The 27,313-nt window shown below is 39.5% G+C and overlaps 1 protein-coding gene across 1 annotated transcript; it reads right to left on the reverse strand.

Annotated features, from left to right (window-relative positions):
• Positions 1-24,115: 24,115 nt before the first annotated feature.
• PRMT6 (protein arginine methyltransferase 6) lies at positions 24,116-26,362 on the reverse strand. Its single transcript, XM_047785163.1, has one exon. The coding sequence runs from the start codon at positions 26,321-26,323 to the stop codon at positions 25,196-25,198; it is 1,128 nt and encodes a 375-aa protein (XP_047641119.1). The 5' UTR covers positions 26,324-26,362; the 3' UTR covers positions 24,116-25,195.
• Positions 26,363-27,313: the final 951 nt, after the last annotated feature.

Raw genomic sequence — 27,313 nt, forward strand, 5'->3', positions numbered from 1 at the left:
CCAGCATTAACATAGGTGTCAATCTGTCACTTGAAATTTTAAAAATCAATATGTACTGAATGAGCCTAATATGTTTTGGGCCCAGATCTCTGTTTCTAGTGACCATTAATCAATATTTTTGTCTTCTTACAAAGTTCTAGATGCCTTAAAGATAGAGAATCTCAATCTACGCTTGTTGAATTGAATTGAATCTTGCTGGAAGTGAATTTTCAGTAGACAAAGTGGGTAGATTTGGAATTTCCTCTCAATGATTTACTAAATGCTCCACTTTTTGTATATTTCTACGCTTACCCATTCAAATTTTGCGGCATTAAGGATAAGCTGTAAGTAAAAGAATCTCAATAGATTTGGAGATAAAACTTTATTATTATTTTTTTAATAGTTATTTTCCCAATACATTTTTTTCTACTGTACAGCATGGTGACCCAGTTATACATACATGTACACATTCTATTTTCACACATTATCATGCTCCATCATAAGTGGCTAGACATAGTTCCCAGGGCTACACAGGAGGATCTCATTGCCAATCCATTTCAAAGGCAATAGTTTGTACCTATTAACCCCAAGCTCCCCAACCACCCCATTCCCTCCCCATCCCCCTTGGCAACCACAAGTCTATTCTCCAAGTCCGTATTTTCTTTTCTGTGGAAGGGTTCATTTGTGCCATATATTAGATTCCAGATATAAGTGATATCATATGGTATTTGTCTTTCTCTTTCTGACTTACTTCACTCAGTATAAGAGTCTCTAGTTCCATCCATGTTGCTGCAAATGGCATTATGATGTTCCTTTTATGGCTGAGTAGTATTCCATTGTGTATATATACCACATCTTCCTAATCCAATCGTCTGTCAATGGACATTTGGATTGTTTCCATGTCTTGGCTATTGGTTTTTTTTTTTTTTTTAATTTTCTCACTATACAGCAAGGGGATCAAGTTATCCTTACATGTATACATTTTTCCCCCACCCTTTATTCTGTTGCAACATGAGTATCTAGACATAGTTCTCAATGCTACTCAGCAGGATCTCCTTGTAAATCTATTCCAAGTTGTGTCTGATAACCCCAAGCTCCCAATATCTCCCACTCCCTCCCTCTCCCATCAAGCAGCCACAAGTCTATTTTCCAAGTCCATGATTTTCTTTTCTGTGGAGATGTTCATTTGTGCTGGATATTAGATTCCAGTTATAAGTGATATCATATGGTATTTGTCTTTGTCTTTCTGGCTCATTTCACTAAGTATGAGATTTTCTAGTTCCATCCATGTTGCTGCAAATGGCATTATGCCATTCATTTTATGGCTGAGTAGTATTCCATCGTGTTCCATATATTCCATGGTATTCCACATGTACCACATCTTCCAAATCCAATCATCTGTCGATGGACATTTGGGTTGTTTCCATGTCCTGGCTATTGTGAATAGTGCTGCAATGAACATGCGGGTGCACGTGTCTCTTTTAAGTAGAGTTTTGTCTGGATAGATGCCCAAGAGTGGGATTGTGGGGTCATATGAAAGTTCTATGTATAGATTTCTAAGGTATCTCCAAACTGTTCTCCATAGTGGCTGTACCAGTTTACATTTCCATCAACAGTGCGGGAGGGTTCCCTTTTCTCCACAACCCCTCCAGCACTTGTTATTTGTGGATTTATTAATGATGGCCATTCTGACTTGTGAGGTGGTATCTGATAGTTGTTTTGATTTGCATTTCTCTTATGATCAGTGATGTTGAGCATTTTTTCATGTGTTTGCTGGCCATGTGTATATCTTCCTTGGAGAACAGTCTATTCAGGTCTTTTGCCCATTTTTCCATTGCTTGATTGGCTTTTTTGCTGTTGGGTTGTATAAGTTGCTTATATATTCTAGAGATTAAGCCCTTGTCTGTTGCATCATTTAAAACTATTTTCTCCCATTCTGAAAGTTGTCTTTTTGTTTTCTTTTGGGTTTCCTTTGCTGTGCAAAAGCTTTTCAGTTTGATGAGGTCCCATGGGTTTATTTTTGCTCTAATTTCTATTGCGTTGGGAGACTGACCTGAGAAAATATTCATGACGTTGATGTCAGAGAGTGTTTTGCCTATGTTTTCTTCTAGGAGTTTGATGGTGTCCTGTCGTATATTCAAGCCATTTTGAGTTTATTTTTGTGCATGATGTGAGGGTGTGTTCTAATTTCATTGCTTTGCATGTAGCTGTCCAGGTTTCCCAGCAATGCTTGCTAAATAGACTTTCTTTTTCCCATTTTATGTTCTTGCCTCCCTTGTCAAAAATTAATTGACCATAGGTGTCAGGGTTTATTTCCGGGTTCTCTGTTCTGTTCCATTGTTCTGTCTGTCTGTTTTGATACCAGTACCACACTGTTTTGATGACTGTGGCTTTATAGTATTTCTTGAAGTCTGGGAGAGATACGCCTCCTGCTTGGTTTTTGTTTCTCAGGATTGCTTTGGCGATTCTGGGTCTTTTGTGGTTCCATATAAATTTTTGGATTGTTTGTTTTAGTTCTGTGAAAAATGTCATGGATAATTTGATAGGGATTGCATTGAATCTTTAGATTTCTTTGGGTAGTATAGCCATTTTTACAAGATTAATTTTTCCAACCCAGGAGCATGGAATAGCTTTCCATTTCTTTACATCTTCTTTAATTTATTTGATTAATGTTTTATAATTCTCAGCATATAAGTCCTTTACCTTCTTGGTCAGGTGTATTCCCAGGTATTTGATTTTTAGGGGTGCCATTTTAAAAGGTATTGTATTTCTGTATTCCTTTTCTAACATTTCATCATTGGAATACAGAAACGCAACTGATTTCTGAATGTTAATCTTATATCCTGCTACTTTGCTGAATTTGTTGGTCAGTTCAAGTAGTTTTTGGGTTTAGTCCTTAGGGTTTTCTCTATATAGTATTTTGTCATCTGCATACAGTGATGGTTTTACCTCTTCTCTTCCTATTTGGATGCCTTTTATTTCTTTTGTTTGTCTGATTGCTGTGGCTAGGACTTCCAGTAGTATGTTGAATAATGAGAAGGATGAGAGTGGACATCCTTGTCTTGTTCCAGATTTTAGTGGGAAGGCTTTCAGCTTTTCTCCATTGAGTATTATATTTGCTGTGGGTTTATCGTAAATTGCTTTGATTATGTTAAGGTATGTTCCCTCTATACCCTCTTTGGTAAGAGTTTTTATCATGAATGGATGTTGGACTTTGTCAAATGCTTTCTCTGCATCTATTGAGATGATCATGTGGTTTTTGACTTTTCTTTTGTTAATGTGGTGTATGACATTGATTGATTTGCGTATGTGGAACCATCCTTGTGCACCTGGGATGAATCCCACCTGGTCGTGGTGTAAGATCTTTTTGATATGTTGTTGGATTTGGTTGGCTAAAATTTTGTTGAGAATTTTTGCGTCTATATTCATCAAAGATATTGGCCTATAGTTTTCTTTTTTGGTGTTATCTTTGTTTGGTTTTGGAATTAGGGTGATGGTGGCATCATAAATTGTCTTTGGGAGTGTTCCTTCTTGTTCAACCTTTTGAAAAAGATTAAGGAGGATGGGTATAAATTCCTCTTTGTATGTTTTGTAGAATTCACCTGTAAAGCCATCTGGTCCTGGACTTTTATTTGTAGGTAGTGTTTTTATGACATATTCAATTTCATTTCTAGTGATTGGTCTGTTCAGTTGATTTATTTCTTCTTGATTCAGTTTTGGCAGGCTGTAAATCTCTAGAAAGTTTTCCATTTCTTCTAGGTTGTCAATTTTGTTGGCATACAATAGTTCATAGTATTCTCTCATGGTTTTTTGCATTTCTGTAGTATCAGTTGTGACTTCTCCTTTTTCATTTCTGATTTTGTTTATTTGGGTTTTTTCTCTCCTCTTCTTGGTGAGTCTAGCCAGAGGTTTGTCAATTTTGTTTACCTTTTCAAAGAATCAGCTCTTGGTGATATTGATATCTTCTGTTGCTTTTTTAATCTCTATTTTATTGATTTCCTCTTTGATCTTTTTGACATCCTTCCTTCTGCTCATTTTAGGTTTTGTTTGTTCTTCTTTTTCTAATTCATTTAGGTGTTGGGTTAAGTTGTTGACTTGAGATTTTTCTTCTTTTTTGAGGAATGCCTGTATTGCTATGAATTTCCCTCTGAGTACTGCTTTTTTAGCATCTCATAGATTTTGAGTGGATGTGTCTTCATTATCATTCGTCTTGAAGTATTTTTTAATTTCCTTCTTGATTTCCTCATTGACCCATTGTTTTTTTAGTAGCATACTCTTTAGTCTCCACGTAGTGAGTTTTTTCTCATTTCTTTTCTTGTGGTTGATTTCTAGTTTTATGCCATTGTGGTCAGAGAAGATACTTGAAATAATTTCTATACTCTTAAATTTGTTGAGGTGAGCTTTGTGCCCCAGTGTGTGATCAATTCTTGAGAATGTTCCATGTGCACCTGAAAAGAATGTATATCGTGATTTTTTTGGATGTAATGTCCTGAAAATGTCAATTAAGTCTAACTTTTCTATTGTGTCCTTTAGGATCTCTGTTGCCTTATTGATTTTCTGTCTCAAGGATCTGTCCATTTTTGGGAGTAGGGTGTTAAAGTCTTTTACTATGATTGTATTTCCATTGACTTCTCCTTTTATGTCTATTAGTATTTGTTGTAGGTATCTGGGTGCTCCTATATCAGGGGCATATATATTGACAATTGTAATATCCTCTTCTTGAGTGGGTCCTTTAACCATTAAATGGTGTCCTTCTTTGTCTTTCTTAATGGCCTTCATTTTAAAGTCTAGTTTGTCTGATATGATTATTACAACTCTTGCTTTTCTGTCTTATCCATTGGCATGAAATATCATTTCCCATTCCCTCACTTGCAATCTATATGTATCCTTTACTCTAAGGAGAGTTTCTTGTAGGCAGCAGATTGAAGGTTTTTTCTTTTTTATCCAATCAGCCACTCTGTGTCTTTTGATTGGAGCATTTAATCCATTGACATTTAAGGTGATTATTGATAGATATGTATTTATTGCCATTTTAAACCTTCTTTTGCAGTTGATTCTATGTTTCTCTTTTCTTGTTTTCTTTTTTGGGTTGGATGATTTCCATTTATTTTATGCTTGAGTACTTTTCTTTTCCTTTTTTGTGAATGTAATGTTTGGTTTTGATTTGTGGTTGCCCTGTTTTTTAAGCACATTAAGCCCTTCCTATATCTGCTTGCTTTTGCCTGATAGTCATATAGGCTTAGACATATCATTAAAATAAAAAAAATCCATATTTTCTTACTTTCCTTCCCTACGTTGTATGATTTTGATGTCTTTTTTTTAATATCTTTATGCTTAGATCTTTATGCTGGCTTATTTAGGTGATTGCTTTCCAATTTTGGTTTCTTCTATCCTAATTCTTCTTTTTCTTTAATTTAGTGAAGCCCTTTCAGTATTTCTTTTAGAATGGGTTTAGTATTGCTGTACTCTTTTAGCTTTTGTTTGTTAGAGAAATCAGCTGATAGCCTTATGGGGGTTCCCTTATAATTAATACTTTGATTTTCTCTTGCTGCCTTTAGAATCCCCTCTTTATCTTTAACTTCTGTCATTTTTATTACAATATGTCTTGGTGTGGGCCTGCTTGGGTTCAGCTTGTTTGGGGCCCTATGTGCTTCCTATATCTTGATATCAGTATGCTTTAGATTTGGAAAGTTTTCAGCCATAATTTCTTCAAATATATTTTCAATCCCCTTTTCTTTTTCTTTTCCTTCTAGAATTACTATTATGCATAGATTGGCCTGCTTTATATTATCCCATAGGTCTCTTATATTGCTTTCATGTTTTTTCATTTGGTTTTCTGACTGCTGTCCTGATTGGGTAATTTCCATTATTTTATCTTCCACGTCACTAATTCATTCCTCTGCATTATTCATTCTGCTTTTTATTGCCTTAAGCTCAGTTTGTATCTCTGCAAGTGAATTTTCTAGTTTTTCTTGGCTCCTCCTTATATTTTCTAGTTCCTTTCTAAAGGAATCTGCATTACTGTTCATATCCTCTCTTAATTCCTTCAGTATTTTTAATACCTCCCTTTTGAACTCCATGTCTGTCAGACTGCAGAGGTCTGTTTCATTGTTGACTGCTTTAGGTGAATTCTCCTGTTCCTTTAACTGGGAATGGTTTCTGTGCTTCTTCATCTTGCTTTTTTCTTTTTATGTGAGTTCAGGGAAGCCAAACTGTAGTCTTGTAAGGTCACTTCTATGCAAGAATACCCCTTTGTATTTTTGAGGGGGTTACTATTTATTTTTGGTGTGGAAGTTTGAATATTTGCTGTCTCTTTCTTCGGTGTGAGCAGGCTGTTGTTCCCAGGATGCTCACTGTGTTTTCAGGGAGAAGGAGGCAATGGCTGGGGCCAGCAGTCAGTGCCTGGTCATTGGGCTCTCAACAGCAGCAAGGACCTGCAGCAAGGTGCCACAGGCTACTCCTAGTTGCAGGGCCCTGGGAGTGGTAATAAGCTCTAGGCAGATCTTCAAGGTGACCAGAACATTTGGCAGTAGTGACAGCAGGGTGCGTGAGTTCCCAGGGGAGTGAGAACAACAACAGCTTGTGTTTGATTGAGATGCACCTCCTCTGAGGTGATTGGAAACGTGGGTGGTGCCTGTTCGGGGACCCCTATTGGGAGCAGGCCATGACCATCTCTAGAGTCAGCGATAATTGTGGTGGTTTCCCCTGTCACCTGTAGACCATGCATGAGGAAACCTGTCTCACTTAGCCCACATATGAGGTGCTGTACAGGGTGCTCCTAGTTGTAAGATCCTGGGAAGTGACAGAGATCAGGCATGTGGGTATTGCCCAGAAAATCTGGCAGTGGAAACAGCAGGGTAGGTGTGTTCCTGGGGGTGTGAGAGCACCAACAGGTGGTGTTCGGTCACAATGCACTCCTCTATGGTGCCCTTTAGGTGAATGGCACTGCAAGTGATATTTGTTCAGATATCTCCAATGGCAGTGGGCCATGCCCACCTCTGGAATCAGGGACAACTGCAGTGGTTTGCCTCTGCCACCTGCAGACCATGCAAGAAGCACCCTTCCCACTTAGCCCATGCAGGAGGTGCTGCACCAGTTGCTCCTAGTTGTAGGGTCTTTGGAAGGGACAGTGACCAAGTGTCTGGGCACCACCCAGAACGTTTAGCAGTGGCAGCTGCAGAGTGGGTGTGTTCCTAGAGGAGTGAAAACAACAGTGCTGGTTGCAATGCCCTCTTTTTTTTCTTTTTTGCCAATCGCTGAGGTGACTGGAGTTGCTGGTGGAGCCCACTCACAGGCCCCCAGTGGTGGCAAGCCACGCCTCCCTCTGGCCTCAGGGATGACCAGTGCAGTCTGTCCCTGCCACCTGTAGATCGTGCAAGAGGCACCATGTTGCACTTAGCCCCTTTATGCCCTTAGCCCACACAATAGATGCCTGGCCACCAGAAGCCTGCACAAGAAGTACCTAATCTCTCCTAAACCAACAAGAGACTTATTGCCACCAGTTGCCTCTGCAGAGCCGCTCCACCATCTAAACCCATGGGCATGCGCACACTCTGGTGCAGGGAGTTTCCTATGGCAGCCCACCCTTCCTCCCCTCCCCTCCCCAACAACAGCACCTTGCCTCTCCTGTGGTCCGGACCTTCTCCCGGGTTTCCTCTGCCACGGTGTTCCCCTCCTTAGCCTATGGCGCACTGCTCCTTAGCCCCTCAGTCCATCCCCAGTTCTCTCCCTGGGACTGACCTCTGAACCTGAGTCTCAGCATGCAGCCCCCACCCGAGCATCTCAGGCTGTGGTGTCCGGGCTCGGGGTTCACTGTGTGGCTCTCACTCTGCTTTGCTGTTCTCAGTCCAGCAGCTGCGCTTTTCTCAGTGACTTTGAGGTCCCGCCGACTCAGCCAATCTTTCATCAGTTAGGTGGCTTCCCAGGAGGTGGGTTCCTTTTCTCCTTCACGGCTCCCTCTTGGGAACGCTAGTCCTGTCTTGATTCCTTTTCTCTCTCTCTTTTTCCTTTTGTTCTACCCAGTTATGTCAAGACTTTCTTGCCCTTTTTGGAGGTTTGAGTTCTTCTGCCAGCATTCAGTTGATGTTCCGTTTAAGAAGTTTTACATGTAGATGTGTTTTTTTGATGTGTTTGTGGGAGAAGATACGCAAGGCCTCTTACTCCTCTGCCATCTTGTTCCGCCCTCTCTTGGCTTTCTGACTGAGGCAATTGCCTAGCTTTCTGAACTCTTCTCTCTCAAGTCACCTGGATGCCCATCCTTGAAATTTAGAATTCCTCAGACTCAACTGCTACTTGGTTTTAAAGCTGTACGTATATACTTACGACACACAAATTTAGTCTCTCAGTCCTCTCTTTGGCATCTACATTCATATCCAACCAACATTTTCACTAGGATACCCATGAGGCACTTCAGATGTATTAGAGCTTGAGGTAGGCTGAATAATGGCCCCCAAAGACGTCTATATCTTGATCCTCAGAATGGTGAATACGTTATGGCAAAAGAGACTTTGCAGTCTCCCTAAACGAAGAATCTTGAAATGGGGAGCTTATCCTGGATTCTTATCTTGGTAAGCCTAATGTAATCAAAAGGGTCCTTATAAGAGGGAGATGAGAAAGTCAAGTCCAGAGAGGATGATGTGATCATGGCGGCAGAGGAAGAAAAGAGGAAGCCAAGGGGTGAGGACAGCCTCCAGAAGCTGGAGAAGGAAGGGAAAAAGATTGTCCCTTGGAGCCTCCAGAAGGAACTAGCCCTGCGGACACTCTGACTTTAGCTTAGAGAGACTGATTTTGGCCTTCTAACCTTCAGAACTATAATATGGTACATTTGTGTTGCTTTAAGATGCTAAGTATGTGGTAACTTGGTATAGCATCCACAGAAATCTAATAAAGATCTCAATTTCTGAAATAAAATTAGGGTTTCAATTGGTCCTAACTTGATCCTCTGTAGTCTAAACTAATTCAGTAAATGGTGCCATTATTTACCTAGTTGCTCAAGTCAAAAACCAAGGAATCACCGCTGATTTCTCTTTTTTCCTTCACCTTCTTCATTAACAATTTCTATTAATTTTAAATATATATCTCAAATACATATATTTCACTATGACCATCTATGCTAAGTCATTATCCTTCTTTTCTATAGAACCTAAATGATCCTCTAAAATGGTTTTTCAGGGAAAATTTCAAGTAAACACATACTAAAGAAACTAGTATAATGAACCACATATACTCATAATACTGCTGAAACACTTATCAGACTTTCACCTCTCCTTTTATTTTCCTGGAGTATTTTAAAGAAAAACACATATAGCATATCATTTCACTCATAAATACTTCATTACATTTCTCTACTAAGAACATTAAAAAAAAAAAAGAACCTCATTGCCCCTTTTTTTTTTTTTTTTGGCCTTTTATGGCCTCACTCAGGGCATATGGAAGTTTCCAGACTGAGGTCAAATCAGAGCTGCCAGCCTACACCACAGCCACACTGGATCCGAGCCCTGCCTGTGACCTACACCACAGCTCACTGCAACGCTGGATCCCCAACCCACTGAGCAAGGCCAGGGATCGAACCCGCAACCTCATGGTTCCTAGTCGGATTCCTTTCCTCTGAATCAGGACGGGAACTCCCTCATTGCCATTTTCATACCTAAAGAGTTAACAGTAATTTTCTTTTTTCTTTTTCTTTTTGTTGTTGTTGTTGTCTTTTCTAGGGCTGCACCCGCGGCATATGGAGCTTCCCAGGCTAGGGGTTCAATTGGAGTTGTAGCTGCCGGCCTACACCACAGTCACAGCAACGCGGGATCCAAGCTGCATCTGCGACCTACACCACAGCTCATGGCAACGCTGGATCCTTAACCCATTGAGCAAGGCCAGGGATTGAACCTGCAACCTCATGGTTCCTGGAACCTGTGTCCTCGTGGATGCTAGTCAGGTTCACTAACCACTGAGCCATGTTGGGAACTCAAATTTCTTAAAATTTTTGACACACTTCGTATTTGAATTTCCCTATTGCCTCAAATATAATTTTTACAAATGGTCTGTTTGACTCAGATCTAATTAGGTACACATATTATATTCAGTTGTTATGTCTCTTAAGACTGGTTCATTCTATAACAGTCTCCCCCAACCCTCACCCCATCATCACTGCCTTTCACGTGACATTAATTTGTTGGAGAAATTAGCCCATCGTTTTTCTGTAGACTTCTCACATTTTGGATTTGGTTCTTCATGGTGTTAACTTATTCCTCCATTCCCTTTATCTGTTTCTCACAAATCTAGAGGCCTGATGGATTCAGATTTAGTATTTTAGGTAAGTACACTTCCTGTTGCTTTCATCATGTTTTAAGACACACAGTAACTGGTTTCCCTACTTTTAGTGATTAGTACAATTGATAGATTCTGAGCGTGTCAGCCTGATTCCTCCAGTATAAAATTCTCTATTAACCACTCCCATCTTGGTTTTCACAACTATAGATAATCATTGCAGAGGTCTACTATTTTGTTGTGGGTTTCAAAATGGTGATTTTTCTAAATCTGTCATTTCGACTGCTTTATTTGCTAGAATATTATAAACATGAAGAACTTTCACCAACTACTTATTATTCTGAAATGCAAGTTAAGAGGCTATTGTGAGTGGCTTGGCCAGAGGTTTCATGGACTAAGATGATGGCAGTGATGATTAAAAATGAATGGTTTCGAAATATATTTTGGCAGTAAAACTGTCAGTGTGTGTAACTAATCAGATGTAGCAAAGATGTAATACGAGTTAAGACTGACCTCTAATTCTCTGGCTTGAATAAACTGGTGGGTATACTGAGACAGGAAAGCTTTGTGGAAACCAGTCATGGGAGATGAGATAACCAAGGAGAGACTGTAGAAAGGAGAAAAATTGGGGCTCCGTCTTGTTCATTATAACAACTTTTATGATAAAAGGAGTTTCCAAAACAAGAAATGAGTTTTCTAAAATTTTAGAGAGAGGAAAATATTTCAGCAAGTCCTCAAACCAGTTTCATATTTGAAATGCCACATCTAGCACCCCAATCATGTTGCTACGCTGACTGAGGCGGCAACAGCAAATGTTATTACAGCAGCATATTCGTCCTAAAAGTTAAGGGTCTGTCAGTATTTCCATTATAAACTCCAATTTTCAGGGGTTTATAACTTGGCTATTTTAAAATTACATCAGGCTGAAACTTGCAAGTAATAAAACATTTTAAAAAATAGATTTAATGCATTTTTGTCAAGATCTAGTTAAAATATTGCCTATTTTTTTCTGAGATAAAAGTGACTTAGAGTTAATATATTGTGAGACAAATGTTTAATTAAAAATCACTTATTTTAAGGTTTATGGAATAATTACACTTTCTAATAATGTCACATTTCATATGGATAGATTAGATATGGATGGACCACAAACATTATACTGAAGCCATTTTAACACATTATAGCAGAACTTGGCATATACATTACTGTTTGGGATGAATTTCTTCCCAATAAAACTTGTTATAAATTGGTTAAGGTTTTTTTTGAGGAACAATAGCATGTCCAATGAATTTTATAAATAGATGTTTTATTATTTTTCCAGATAGAACTTAGTTCCAAAGTTATTGTTCAATTAAAAATATACCATCTTCTGTTTGGGATACAATATTTTGATTTCCTCTTAGTAATAGAATTTTCTAACATATGGGATGCCAAGTTCTTCTGAGGCCTTTGCAAAATCAGTTAAGCCAGGAACTCTACCTTCAAGTACGGAAACGCTCTTCCCTTAGGAAGAACAGGAAGAAACAGAGAGTGTTATGGAATAAAATCAACCAAATACTATGTGCTAGACAAGGTGCAGCATGCAAAGATGAGTAAGAAAGTTCTCTGCCCTTTAAGGACAGCAGAGTTACTCTAAAGCAGACGGAGGTAAGGTCCCAAAGTGAAAAGCAGGTAAAGCACAAACAAGACAGGGAAGAGATTCCTGCCCATATGGAAGAAGAGGAAATAGTGTGGGAGGTGGAATGGAAGCAAGACCTTAAAGGCTGGACATGCAAAAGGAAAGGGAGAAGATGGGCATTCTTGACAGGCAGGGCTGGCAGCACGAGCAGAGGAAAGGGGCCAGGAACTGCATGGTGTTTACTGGGACGGGCCCACTGTGTGTCTCAGGAATTGAGTCCAGGAGATGCTGCCTTCAAGGTCTGTTTCAAGAATTTCTAAAAAAAAGTGTGTGTGTGTGTGTGTGTGTGTGTGTGTGTGTGTGTCCACATTTGCCTAATAGGGCCAGCAAAATGGCCCCCAGTGGGTAAATTCCTTGATGATCAGATTTAATCCTAGAGGGAAACTTTTGCATTCGGGGAAATTTGCTCATGGATTCTTCCTTGTAGGGGCAAAAATATTCAGTCAAATATAGAGAAAATTGTTATCATAAAAAGTGATTTTTCTGTATATTTAATTTTTTTTTTTAAATTTTTACAGCTACACCTGCAGCATACAGAAGTTCCCGGGTTGGGGGTAAAATCAGAACTGCAGCTGCAGGCCTACACCATAACCACAGCAACACCAGATCTGAGCCACATCTGTGAGCTACGCTGCAGCTTGTGGCAATGCCGGATACTTAAGTGAGGCCAGGGATCAAAAACCCACATCATCACAGACACTATGTCAAGTTCTTAATCCACTGAGCCACAATGGAATGCCTCTGTATATTTTTTGTATATTTTTTAAATGGAACTGGAAATATACCCCAAATAACTCAGTATATATAAAATATTTGTCCCATTTTTTCTGGAGAATTTCACTCTTGGTTATAATCTCACTGACGTTATTAACCTTTGTGCAGAAATAAGGCCCACACACAGGGTGAATTTTCCTATACCACTGAAACAAGAATTCAGCTTAGTAGGAAAAGAACTGATACAAAACAATACTTTTTTTGAATCAAAATTATTGACAATGATAATTTTTGCTTAAATTGCTGGTCATATTCTTAGATTCTTTTCCTTCTCAGGTGTTTTGTCTCATCTCCTATATATATCTTCTGGACATTTTTTGTTTCCAAACTTTGCTCTGTCTCTTTTCCTTGGAAATTTAACTATTCCTGTCCTCTATGTATTTTCTATTATGTAGCTTTCCCTCTTCCTCCCACTTTATCTATAGTTAAACTTATACTTTCCCGTATCTCTGAAATGCTGAGATATTTTATGGCAAACATTGATCCAACTTCTGCTAAAAGTGAATCCTGGTACCATTAAGTAAGTGGGTTCTAGGCTTTTACACTTAAAACAAAAGAATTTTTAGGCACCCCCCCCCCCCGCAAAAAAGAAGACCTCCACAAATTAAACATCTACATTTTTAAATTAAATAACAAAAACAAAAGGTAATTTGGGAATATTTTTCCAACTTTTAATTAGGAAAAGTCTTCTTAGTCAGAAAAGAAACTGAGAAGCAATTATGAACAAAATTATTAGCTTTGCACTCATTAAAATGGAAAAGTTCTGAGTGACCCAAAATTAATAAAGTAAATGAATTTAAATGAATGGATTATAACACATGTGCTAGACTATTCCTAATTAACAAAGAGCCTCCCAATAGCCATAAAATTCAATAGAAACACAGTAAAAGAAACAGTAAATTCATAGAAAATTAAGCACAAAGGACCAATGAATGTAAGAAAGGATGCTCAACCACTATGAGTTAGGGTAATGAAATTAAACATAAGAAGCTGGAATTTTTCACCCGTAAGATTTAAATAAGACAAGATTAATAAAATATATATGAGTGAGGGTGTCAAGAAATGAACTTTTGAGATATTTTTGGTGGGAATTTGTATTATAACAACCCTTCAAAAATCAACCTACCAGAATTTATTTAAATAGAAAATAAGCAAAATACACGAGGAATATATCCTACAGATATGAAAATACCAGTTCATAAAGTGATATTTATAAGGATATTAATTTTACATTTGTTCATTAATTAACTAATTTCTTGGGTGCATAAGAGAGAAAAGAATTTTGTTGTCTATAAAATGTAGATTTCATTTGCAGAAAGCCAATAGAGAAATAAAGAATAAAATAATTTCGCATGGTAATAGTGCTACTTGGAAGATCAAACATGGTGGTGTGACAATTAAGTAAATTAAGAGTTGTAGAACACAGCCTGATGCTGTTTTTATAAAGTTCAAAAACAGTCATACATAAAAGTTGGAATAGAAACTAGAGTAGGGGGTGAAACTATGAATAATATGTTATTTTTTATCTTTATGCAGTTTGAAATTTGCTGTAATCAGCTTGCATTGCTTTCATAACGAAAAAAATATCCTCTTAAAATAGACAAACTGTTTTTCAAAATAGTTTTTAGTAAAATTGTGTCAAAATATATTGGTATGCAGCCTCACTCTGTGGTTACTGCCTCTTACCGTAGTTTATGATAAAGCATATCTTTCTTGAGCTTGAACTACTCAGAGCACTAATCCTGAGAAGACGCTGTCTGGTTCCTTCTTCAAAGGAAGAAATGCAAACTGATGCTAACACAAATGGACTAGACCGGGGGTGATGTCATGCATAGACATGATGACAGCATGGATGATGACAGTGAATGAAGAGCACAGGGATTTGTAATTCCGTCAGTGGCCTTTTGGCAATTTTATAGGATCATATCCACTCAAGCCTGGTGGAGAAGAAACGGATTGCAGAAACAGGTCAAACAGTAGTTAGGGAGAAATCTGACTAAATTGTTGTCAAAGTGCAGTTTTGGAAAAAAACTTTTCATCATTTTTAAAAAATTGGACCTGGGTTTTATTTTCATTCTTCGTCATAAATTTTTGTCTCTTTTGTTCATGGACATTCTGAAAAACAAGCAAATCCTTTTGAAAGTCCTTTCAACACTTTTACTTGTCTAATGCCTTGTGAAATTCTATTTCAGAGAGCCAACCAACTCCTCTTTGATAAGCTTTATTCTGTGTGCTCAGGGAAAATTGGCAGATCTAGAAGAAGGCTCAATGGCTATAAACTGACCAGGAATTATTATAATAGTGGCAAGCCCAGTCATTTGCACTGTTCATCTCTGATATTATCAGTATCCCAGGTATTACTAAAATTTCCAGTAGAGAGTAGAGAGCCATTTATGGATCATGATTGAAAATAACTCTCTTAAGACAAACAGCAAGGTCCTCCCATATAGCACAGGGAACTGTCTTCAATATCTCCTGTGATAAATCATAATGAAAAGAATATAAAAATACATGTGTGGTGTGTATAACTCACTTTGCTATATAGCAGAAATTAACACAACATTATAAATCAACTATACTTCAATGAATTTTTTTAAAAAAGAAAGTAACTCTAAGGAGCACTTGGTCTGTGTAATTCATTTGTCATTGGAAGTATGCTGCATTTCAATACTAGTTGTCTTTAAGAGGGTGAGATGCTTGCTTTTCTACTTCAGACTCGGCTCCTTCAGGCCAGGGACCTTGCCCTATGCTCCTTGATATACCAAAACCAAAAACAGTACTGCCATACAACAAGCATTCAATAAATACTCACCAATGATCATGATCTGATGTGATGATCTGTGCTGCGGCCATGTCTTCCAGGAGCATATTACCTCTTGACTAAAGATAATGTTGGACAGAGGGTAATGAGAGGTTCTGACTATTCAAAATATATATCCAATAAATATATACTAGCTCTGAAAAAAAAAAACAGTACTTCAGAATATGCTGTTTAGAGATATATATACATAGGATAAAATAATGTATGTGAGTATATATTATGTATATGTATATAATATATTATGCATGTGTATATAACTATATAATTATATTATATATATACTATTATGTATAAAATAGTTCAGTTAGGTTATATTTATTATGTCCAATTAGAGATGACAATTAAGCATTGTATATATGAGTCTAAGACTCGGTAGAGATGTCGATTATGACAATATAAACTGGGGAGTCATCAGCATATAGCACTTTTTAAAGTAATGGGACTGGATGTGATCACCTAGGGAGAGAACATAAAGAAGGGCAGAGTAAGTATAATTTGTAGCAGCAAAGAATTGCAAACAACTGTTTATCAATAGAAAATTGGTTGAATAATTTATGGATTATATATACCATACTTTTTCTTTGGCTTTTTTTTTTTTCAAGGGCTGCACCCGCAACACATGGAGGTTCCCAGGCTAGGGGTTGAATCAGAGCTGTAGCTGCCGGCCTACACCACAGCCACAGCAACGTGGATCTGAGCTGCATCTGAGACCTACGCCATAGCTCATGGCAACACCAGATCCTTAACCCACTGAGCAAGGCCAGGAATCAGACCCAAGTCCTCGTAAATACTAATTGGGTTCATTACTGCTGAGCCATGATGGGAATGCCCATACATTTTTATATTGCTCTTAATAAGAATATGTTATATATAAATGTATTGACCTCAAGGAATACTTAGTTTACATACTTTGACCTAAAAATAATTTTGAGTAATATGAATACTATGTCTACATACTTGTAAAAAATTACATAAATATGTGTATATTAGTCTATTGAATAGAAAGATACATTCCCAACTGTGGGGAATGGGAGATCAAATTTTTCCTTTAAATATTTTATGTATGTATTTTATGTATGCAGCTTTAAAAAGTCTAATGATAGAGGGACATAAAACCAATGTGTATGTAACTATTTAGAATGTAAAGAAATCTTAGAAAGGATATTTATAACAGTAACAATATCCTATCAGTGCTCCACTTATTCTATTTACGTTCCTGTGAATTCTTTGCTTTTTTTTCTGTACAACTGCTCCCCCAGAAATATTTAATTTTGTGTGTGTGTGTGCTTTTTAGGGCCGCACCTGTGGCATATAGAAGTTCCCAGGCTAGGGGTCGAATCGGAGCTGTAGTTGCTGCAGCCTCAGCAATATCATATCCAAGCCATGTCTGTGACCTACACCACAGCTCATGGCAAAGCCAGATCCTAACACACTGAGAGAGGCCAGGGATCGAACGTGTGTCCTCACTGATGCTAGTCAGATTCGCTTCTGCTGTGCCATGATGGAAACTCCAGTCCCCCAGAAATGTGACTTAGCTTTCGGCACTGCAGACCCTTAGTGGCGGGGGTGGGGTGGGAGGATGGCCCTTAGGCTGTGGAAACCCTCCTGTCCACCCATGTGAGAGGTGGGAAGTGCCTAGGAATTTGTCTCCAAAGGGGCAGTCACTAGCCAATGTCTGGTGGGTGGGAAGGTTTGAATGTGTGAACAGCTCTCTTGCTCCTTAAATAGGGACATGAGTGACCTATGCTGTCTCCACAGCATCTCTGCAGAATTAAGCCCAGGTTCCCTTTCTTGGGACTTGGCTTCAGATCACATTCTAGCCAGACCTCCTTCCCTTCCTAGTTCTGCTTCCCAGCTGCCCTTCTAGCATTTTCTTGGAAAAGTGCTTGATAAACACTTTTGTATGTATCCTTGTCTCAAAGTCTACTTTTGGAAATCCTGGTCTAAGACAGCAACCAGTCTATTTTAAATGCCTGTTGATGTCACCTTAACTCTTGCAAGCTCAGGCATCATGGACAGTGCATATAGTGTCATAGTTTAGATGCTCAGATTTTAGGTAATAAGCTCGAATCTCTGCCACTTACTCTGCATATGGCCTTGGGAAATTCACCCAATTCCATGCCTTTATTTCTCATCTGTATGACGGGATTGATAATAGAACTACTTCACAGAGCTATGCCAAGGAGCAAGTAAAATAATATACTTAAAGTGCAGCTAGCACATGTTAGGCATTCAATAATGATTTAAAAATTAATAAAGATGCTTTATGTATCATGACTATTTATCTCTATGTATGCCATGGCATGTCTGAAAAAAGGAGGAGTTTCTTTCATATGAAAATTTATGATATGGAATTTTCCTTAGGATGAAAGCCACTCTTTCTAGAACATTATTTTATTATGTAAAACTCATATGAAGTAAACAAAGTTAATACATCACTGATTTTAATGGGACTTTGCACAGTATGATTAATATGCCATTATTGCATAAAAACATTCTACATGCTGGGAAGTAGTAGCTGGTGCATTAGAATTTCATTTGGTATCAAGTTTCAGCATATGCTATTTTCTCTATATGTTCCTATGAATATATAATCATCTGGTACAAAATAAATCAGATAATAATCCAAAAAATGAAAAACTATATAACCCTAGTAATCATATCACATATTTTCACACTGAATAACATATCTGTTTAATGTCTTAAATAATATCACTATTTATGGGGATGGTACAATAATAATCACTTCCTTTATTGATCTACTTTTAAGAATCTTGTCTTATTGCTTAGAGTAACTCAACCATTCTATCTCCTATCTATGCAGATCACCATTCTGAGGCCTATTTTTCTTGGATCCAACACCATGGAATTAATTTATATGTGAACCTATTTTATTATAGTGTCAGGCTCTATAAAATTCCCCTGGTTGGGGTTCAAGCAAAGCAGGCTAATACTGAATCCACTCATTACAAATTGCATATTTCTTGGTAGTTTCTAATTTCATTTCATATCAAAACCCCTTTGTTGTAATTGCTGTCATTCTCACTATGTTTTCCCCTACTTATTCTGACTGAATTCTCAATTAATCAAGGACTGTGTATTTAATTTGTAGATGTTCCAAATCCTCTCTCTTTAATTTTGTCTTTTGCTGTAGCTGTATATACTTAATCATTTATATTTCCCTATTTTTATAACACACCAGATGATAAATACATAATGGTAGAATAAGAAATTCACATTAAAACAGTTTGTTATTTTTCTAGAAATTCCTGGTAAAAGTCTGGTTCCAATGAATGCATAAAATGAATTTTTAAACTGTTTGGGATTCTTAGTCCTTTCTCTAACATCATACATAATTCAAAGTTGAAACGCTACACTTAGTTCTTAAATATAATAGTTTCATCAAGAGCAAAGCTGAAAATGTTTTTTTAAAAAGGTCCAATGCCCTCCTACTCCATACCACTCATTACTAAACTGCACATCATTTGAGATAATAGAGGTTGGAAGGTTTTGTTCATAAATTTTAGAGGATTAGGAAGTACTTATAAAGAAGAGTCTTTGAATAGGCTTAGAATCTAAGTGAAAAGAAAGATTAAGGACAAGTATCAATATAAGCATTTTTTTTGTAATTGATCAATATAATCTTCATTATGTTCTGAGCCCATGACTTCAGAAAAGCTTACGCTAAGAGTATTGTGATGTAGGCAAAATGTATGCATGGGGATACTAATATTTATTTATGTGCTTCTCTTTGACCCCAAGATATTTTTTATGCTGACCTATTGTTTAATCCTACTATCTAGCCACCTCCTGAATATACATCTCTCTCTCTCTTTTTTAAAATTTTTACTGCTACGCCTTCGGCATATGGGAGTACATAAGATTTGAGCTGCATCTGCAACCTACGGCACAGTGGCAACAGCAGATCCTTAACCCAATGAGTGAGGCCACAGATAGAATCCCTCAGAGAGACAAGGTCAGGTCCTTAACCTGCTAGGCCACAACAGGAACTTTTTCTTTTCTTTCTTTTTTTTTTGGCCAAGCCCACAGCATGTGAAAGTTCCCGGACCAGGGATCAAACCCCTGCCGCAGCAGTGACTCAAGCTGCTGCAGTGACAACACCAGATCCTTAACCCACTGCACCACAAGGGAAATCCTGAATATGTATCTCTTTTCCTTCCACTCTACACAGGCCAGAATTTCTATTCCCTCTTCCTGCTGATCTTTCCTGCTGACCAAAATAATAAAACAAAACGAATTCATGTTAAAGGGTGGTTATAGCCACCTGTAAGCCCTCCACTCCATTCCGTATTCCTTTATGAAAGATTGCATTGAAAAGATCTGTAAACCTGGGAATTTCTGTCATAGCTCAGCAGTAATGAACCTGACTAGTATCCATGAGGATGAGGGTTCAATCCATGACCTTGCTCAGTGGGTTAAGGATCCAAAGTTGCTGTGAACTGTGGTGTAGGCTTGCAGCTACAGCTCTGATTCAACCCCTAGCCTGGGAACCTTCATATGCCTCAGGTGCAGCCCTAAAAAGACCCCCCCCCCCAAAAAAAAATCTGTAAACCCAATAGAAAAATCCTAAGTAGAGGAACAATGGCAAAACATAATTTGAAGTTGACTCAAATGTGATCATTCCTATCATTAATATTTACCATCACCATGTAGCAACCACTGAAAAAGTACAGTGACACAAGTAAATGCAGCTGGCAAAAGAGGAATGTGTCACATCTTACACTCTTTGTTCAGCCACGTGCTCTGTGTCCTAGAAATGTTTAAGCCTTCCCCACATCTTTGTGCGTTTTGCTTTCTTTGTTACTTGTCCTTATGCTCTTCCATCAAGCTATCTTATTTACTGCATTTTTTTTTAATTAGGATTAACATTTTTAAGCTGCTACTATCTTTGTTAGAATCAGTGTTCTTAGTGCTCTTGGTTGCAGTTAACATAGGTTTTGATGGTCCACCCAACCTAATTTTTCCTTAAGTTTGTTATTTTTAGTGCACAATGTTGCAGAATGTGAAGGTTTTTTACAAGTATATATATCATGTGATTGCAGGAATTCCTGTTAAGCATTTAAAAGCATGTGGGGAGAATTTCTTTCCATCCCACTTTCCTTTTTGTCCTAACTTTTCTTAACAGCCTAGAAAAAAAGGCGCTCTGTATTCTAAGTTTCTGTTACAAGTGATTGCTTTTAGAGTTAAAAAGCTATCCAATCAACTGAAATATTCACCAATCTTTTCCCAGAGTTATTCTCAACAACGAATTTAATTATCAAAGCTCCCAAAGAGCACAATTCCAATGCTACTGTTGATGTCTTAATTTTTATTAAAATTATCTTTGTGTTTAGTTACATTCAGATGCTTTGTCTTAAATGTCTTTTCCTATAAGCATGTATGATATTTTGGGAAATAGTCTCATTATGTCACCTTTCTCCTTATCATCAAACTATTTCAACACAGTTTTGGAAGAAGTTTATCAATCTATGACTACCGTTGTGTTTAGGATGCAATTAGTGCCTGTTCTAGGCTTCTAAAGAGCTGCAGAACATTCAAGCTTTCCTCAAAGATTGTCTACATGTCTCAAAGCTTGCTACACATTCAGAAATCTTTTTTTCTATGGCCATGCCTATGGCATGTGAAAGTCCCTGGACTAAGGGGGGATCAGAGCTGCCAGCCTACGCCACAGCCAGGGCAACACCAGATCTGAGCTGCATCTGAAACCAATGATGCAGCTTGTGGCAGATCCTTAACCCACTGAGCAGAGCCAGGGATCAAACCCACATCCTCACGAAGACAATGTTGAGGAGTTCTTAACCCACTGAGCCACAACGAGAACTCCACATTCAGAAATCTTGAGTCTGCACAGTGTAAAATGATGTAGGTTGGCTAAAAGGCTGGTATCCAATCAGCTATCCATCCACATGAACATTTTGGAATACCACCTTTTATAGAAAATAAAGGGGGCATATCTCAGAGTCCTCTGGCCTTTTCTCTAACCTCCTAATGCTCAGAACTTCTCCAGGTACTCTAGAAAGTAGGAAGATGTTCTAATGCCAAAAAGTATCAGAAGAGGAAAAAGATCCATAAATTCCAACAAAACAATAGTATTTATGATGAGAGGGATAAGTCAAGGAAAAATTGGGTTATGGCAATGAAGCCAGATATAAAGCTAACAACAACAAAAAAGCATAAATGAGCCATAAATTTGGCTTAAGTAGCCAGTGTGAGAAGGGTCACCTACCTAATACATTGTGTCTATTAGCTAAAACAAACAAGCTCTATAAAGGACATAGGTTTATTTTTAGAACTAACACCATAAAATAAATTTTTCTCTGAGGAGTTCATAATCTATGTTATGATAAGGAACATTTTCACACTTGGGCAAAATCTTAAGAATGGAATTGTTAGGAAGGGTGGCTTCTCATCCTTGCTTCAGCAGGGCTAAGATTTAGTTGGAATGAAAGCTTTTCAGGCTAAAGAATGAATGCAAATTATTGGTGTAGGTACTTCTATCCCTCTACTGTACTCCAGTTTTTTGAGAGTAGGATTTTCTGATTATTTTACATAGAGCTTAACTGTTGGTGTTTATTACATCAGTATGTGAATAACCACCAGGTCGACTGTTTCTCTGCTCTTACCTGGCAGCAAGCAGAATGGCAGTTTGTCTACCTCTGCTGTGTTGAGGATTCAGTTTCTTGGGGGCCTCACAAAGTGTCACATTTGATTAGCTGTTAGGAAAATGGGAACAGGGAAAGCTTCATGAGTACCTAATATCTGTCAGCCTGAAGACCACATATATTGAAGGTGGCTCTATGATGCCTATGAGACAGATCTCCAAGGAAACTTCCTTAAACTAAGGGGTTATTTGGGGTTAGGAATTGAAAGACCTGTGTTCAGTTGTCAACAACTAGCTCTGTAACCTTAGGCAAATCCATTACAATCTATGTAACCCTCTTCCTTCTAGGTAAAGGGAAGATAATTACATGCCCCCCCCCACCTACACCACCAGTCTTTTGCCCATTATTGTTTATTTATTTCACTTTCTGGTTGGTCCTGTGAACACAGCTATTTGGAGGGAGAAACTATGTTTTATTGGTTTGTATCCTAAGTGCTTATCACAATGACTGTGATATTGTATCCTCAATAAAATGTCTGTTTTCCAGTGAGTTAATGGAAGTATTTGGAAAGTTTCACAGTGCTAAATAAAGCCGTTTGAATAAAGCAGGTAGAACTTCACCATGTTTTTCTCTCCTTAGGGCTGTTAGTTCCTTCCTGTGGCCCAGATGGCCCTAAAGGATCAGTATCAGTTCAAACGGAGCTTGGACAGTGCCTGGATGCTGGTGCATCTCACAAACTCATCCTTCTGGAAGTATCCTCACTTCAAAGGGCTTGGGCTTCCTTTGGATCATCTGGTTCCAGGATCATACATTGCTCGTCATATAAGCCATGCTGACACTGTCAAACAAGTACCTGTAAAAAAATCAAAATGTTGACTGTTTATTCACTAGCACATTTTCTATATGTCCAACTGCTCCAGGTTTGCATATTTCCCATAATTACAACAGGTAGAAGTTACTGAGATTGTATCATGTACCAGGCGCTACGTGTTTATCTATGGAGCAGGTATGACAGTTATCCCGTCTACATGAGAGCAGTGGAGAAAAAACAGAGGTTAAGGAGTTAGCCTATAGTTACACAGTTAAAGTGGTGGAGCCTTGATTCCAGCATGTTCTCTGGCTCCAGAGTCCAAGCTTTTAACCACTATGCTATCGTACCTCTTGATTAAATGCTTAAGCTGTTTTTTGGACAATTCGTCTCACTTCTGGGAATAGTACCAATAAGAATTTTAATTCTAATTATGAAACACTTACCTTTTCCTCCTATAGTTACCCCAAGTTTCAACTGGAGTTCCCTTTGTGTGCTTATACTGGTAATGAGAACTGTATAACACGGGTATATGTGTAAAACACAAATAAAAATGGGATTTCAAAGAATGCTTTCATGTATCCATACAGCAAAGGGATTGTTATAGGAACTTAAAACAACTCTAGAAATCTACTCAAAACTGTACACTAAAATGCTAAATAAATGTTCAACCTAAAACATGGTGGACCCTAACATAAGGAGTTAATTTATACCTCTAGCTTATACCAGGCCTAGCTTGCTGTTTACACAGGCTATCTTAACATCACCATGGTGACAACTATAAATGTATTACTTGCTATTCAAGGATCTCTGTAAAGTCAATGAGTTTTTACATGTATGTTTCCCCTCATAATAACACATCTCATGTGTTTCTGAATACCCAATTTTAGCAAATTACTTATAACACAAGTTTTTTTAATAAGCAAAGACTAAAGGAGAAAACTGCGTTTTGGTAAACGGAACTGTTAGAATACTGTAGAAGACCAGTTTTTCACACCTGTTTCCTATTAGCACACAGATTCCTAATAGGAAGAAACCACACATCAAACATAGTTGAATTACTCTGTAGGGGCTGTGACACCTTTTTTTTTTTTAAGAACAATACTAAAAAGGCAAAATCTGTAACTCAAACAGTACACAAGACTTCTTACTTCATCTTTAAAAATAGAGAGAATGCCAATGCTTTATTTGCCACAGGGATGAGCAGGGAAACATCAGGAAAATAAATCTGATAACATGACTCACACTCGCATTACAAACAGTTTTCCTAAATTTACAACTTTCACATTTAGCTGAGCTAAAAAGAAAAAACACTAAAAAAGAAATTTCCACTTGAGGTAAGTAGGCCAAATCACATGATCCCTTGAAATGAAGGAGTTTTAATTTTCTATCTGGGAAAACATATTCCATAATTTAATCAACTTAAATAGTTCACCCATGGTGATAAAAAAGCCCTCGGGTCAGGTTCGAAGACACCTCCTCTGTTAGCGTGTTTTAAAGAAATAAAGACTTTCGTTATGGAACATACATGAAACATTTTCTTGGTTAAATCTTAAAGATGAGAAAAAAAAAAAATCCAGACCACTTAAAGGTACCCCTAGATTTCTTAGGTATGCTGTACAATTATGTATGAAGTTTACTTCACTTAATGGAGTAATGTGCTCAGCAACTTTAGCACCCTAAGGAAGTTGTGTCACTCAAACTTTGTCCTCATTTTCCTCCCCCATGTCACTAGGAGTAAAATTTATTTCAAAAACAATAAGGAAGAAATACTGTAGCCTAGAGGCACCTGGGGAGGGCGGGAATTCAGAAAATGAGAGAATATGGCTCTGGAGAGATTATTGGAAATTCATGGCGTATAATTACAAACCCCTTTACACTCTCCTTGGCTCAGACTTAGGGTGTGAGGTGTCAGGGATGTGCATGGAGCCTTCATAAACTGACAGTCTCTCTGCATGAAACAAACGAAAAAAGAAATACAAGTGCTTGGTACCACGTGTTTTTAAGGATTACAGGCTGTTTCGGTGGTTGCGGGGGATTGGGATCACTTTTTAATAAATATCGCCAGAAGAATCTCCTGGAAGGGAGATGGAAGTCACTCTCCCTCCCCAGGAGCCCTGAGGGAAAAGGGAGACAGAAGATAATGCCCCCTACTTGCAGGAGAGATCTGCCTTTCTCCTCCGACCCCCCTCCGCCTCTACCGCGCAGGTCTGGCCGCCTCGGAAGGTAGCTGGGAGAAAAGGCCACGCTCAGTCCTCCATGGCAAAGTCTTTGGTCTTTTCCTCCTGGTCGCCCACTTTGTAGCGCAGCAGCACGCGCAGGTGACGGTGGTTGTCCTGGGAGGGCAGGAGCGTAATCTCTCCGGAAACGTCCGTATCTTGCTCCACTTGCACGGGCTCGTTCAGGTAGAGGAGTGCCTGCTTCCAGTGCGTGACCGGGTGAAAAGGCGAGGTGGACAGCACCAGGGGTTTCTCCAAGTCCCCACTGGGGAAGGTCACCTGGAACCAGATGGCAAAGCCGTGCATGTGAGCCGAGCCATAGCTGCTGAAGCGGAAGCGCCCGCCCACCCCTGCCTCCAGCTCCTGCTCCAGACCCGCGCGGGCCAGGTCCAACTGAGCAAAGCACTGCGGCCGGGCCAGCACATCCTCGCCAGACAGGCCTTGCACCACGATTTCTGAGTGGCCCATGAGGCAGCGCGTGGCGAAGCTCTCCAGACAGCTCATGTCCACCCCGTAGAGCTGCTTCATCTGGCTCCAGAAGCTTAGACGCAACTCCAGCATCTGGTCGCAAATGGGCGCCACGAAGAGCTCGGCGGAAGCCGGCAGAAGAAGACCGCCCTCCTTCAGCCACTTGGTCCGCGCGTGGAGCACAGAGCTCAGCATAGACTCGTGCAGGAGTCCGTAGCCCATCCACTCGCTCACGATGGCATCCACCTGCTCAGGCAACTCCACTGTCTCCACCGGTCCCGGCAGAATATGCACGCGGTCCTCCAGCCCGTTGAGCCGCACCACCTCCCGGGCCTGTTGCCAGATGTCGCTGGCCTCCACCGCGTACACGCGTCGGGCCCCGGCCTGGGCACAGAAGATGCTGAGAATGCCGGTGCCCGCGCCCACGTCCAGCACGGTCTTGCCCCGCAGCGCTGCCCAGTTCCGCAGGATGCCCAGGCGGTAGGCATCGGTGCGGACGCGGTCGGCAATCATCTCCTCGTGGACCGACACGTCCGAGTAGCACTCGTAGTATAGCTGGTCCCGCTCCCGCCTAGTCCTCCGGGGTCGCGGCAGAGCCGCCTCCTGCTCTCCGCCATCTTCCTCTTCAGTTCCCTCCCCTCCTTCGCCGCCGCCCCCCGACTCAAGCTTTCTTTTCTTGGGCTGCGACATCTTGGAGGCTCCGGCCGGCTCCCGGCAGGCGTTGCGCGACGCGGCGCGGGCTCCGGGAAGCAAGGGCTTCTGGTACTTGTAGTACGCGCGCGCTCTGCCCACCGCTACCTGCAGTGCCGGCGAGTTCCCGCCCGCTGCCTACGAGGTGCACTCTACTATTTTACTTGCGTCTTTGGCGTCCTGGAGACCCTCTCTCATCCCCTGCGCCCACTTTCTGTGATTCTGTACATTCCTCCTCCTTAGAGCCTCGATTGTCTTTTCTTTCATTCACTTCCCGAAGAGGACACGCCCACTTAAAACTAAAAATCCATGTTTTGTCATGTCTGCTCAACTCCCAGATTTTTTATTACACAGAGTTATTTGGGCGGCACCGTTCACACGTTACCGCCTCACCCGTCGCAGTTCCCAAAGCTCTCCAAACGTAGAGATTTAGGAATTGCACTACATGTTTTTCGTCTCGGTTTTCAGTGGAGTTTCTAGAATGCAAAGAGGGTGTAAATGGAACAAAGTAAAAACCTCACTGTAAAACCCTGGTTCGGATTCCAGTGAGACCACAAATTAATGGAACGATTAGGGCAAATTATAGAACTACTCTTGCCTTCCATTACCCTTTCACCCACCAGCAACAAAGAATCTTCAATGCAGTTGAAAAGTTAAGTTTCTCGTCTCTATTACTGGACAATAGTTGCTTGGCGCTTCGTCCTGCTCTGGTAATTCTGTGGCTCATTCGAGAGTTAAATACTGGAAAGGTTTAGGCTAAGGAGCAGTTGAAAGGCTGCAGTGAAACTCACTGCTAGGTGTATTGTGATAATCAAGTAATGGAGTCTTTCATCCCTTGTGATCATCTTTCTGCTGCAACTCAGTTTTTCCTGTGCGTCTCCTTGTTTGGACAAAATTAGTCCTCCCCTCTTCCTTTTCCATTTCCTTTCAGTCAACTGTCAGGTGTTAATCTCTTCTCTCTTGGTTGTTCATAGTGGAAATACAATACAG

Source organism: Phacochoerus africanus, chromosome 6 (genome assembly GCF_016906955.1).
Source record: "Phacochoerus africanus isolate WHEZ1 chromosome 6, ROS_Pafr_v1, whole genome shotgun sequence".
Classification (NCBI taxonomy): domain Eukaryota; kingdom Metazoa; phylum Chordata; class Mammalia; order Artiodactyla; family Suidae; genus Phacochoerus; species Phacochoerus africanus.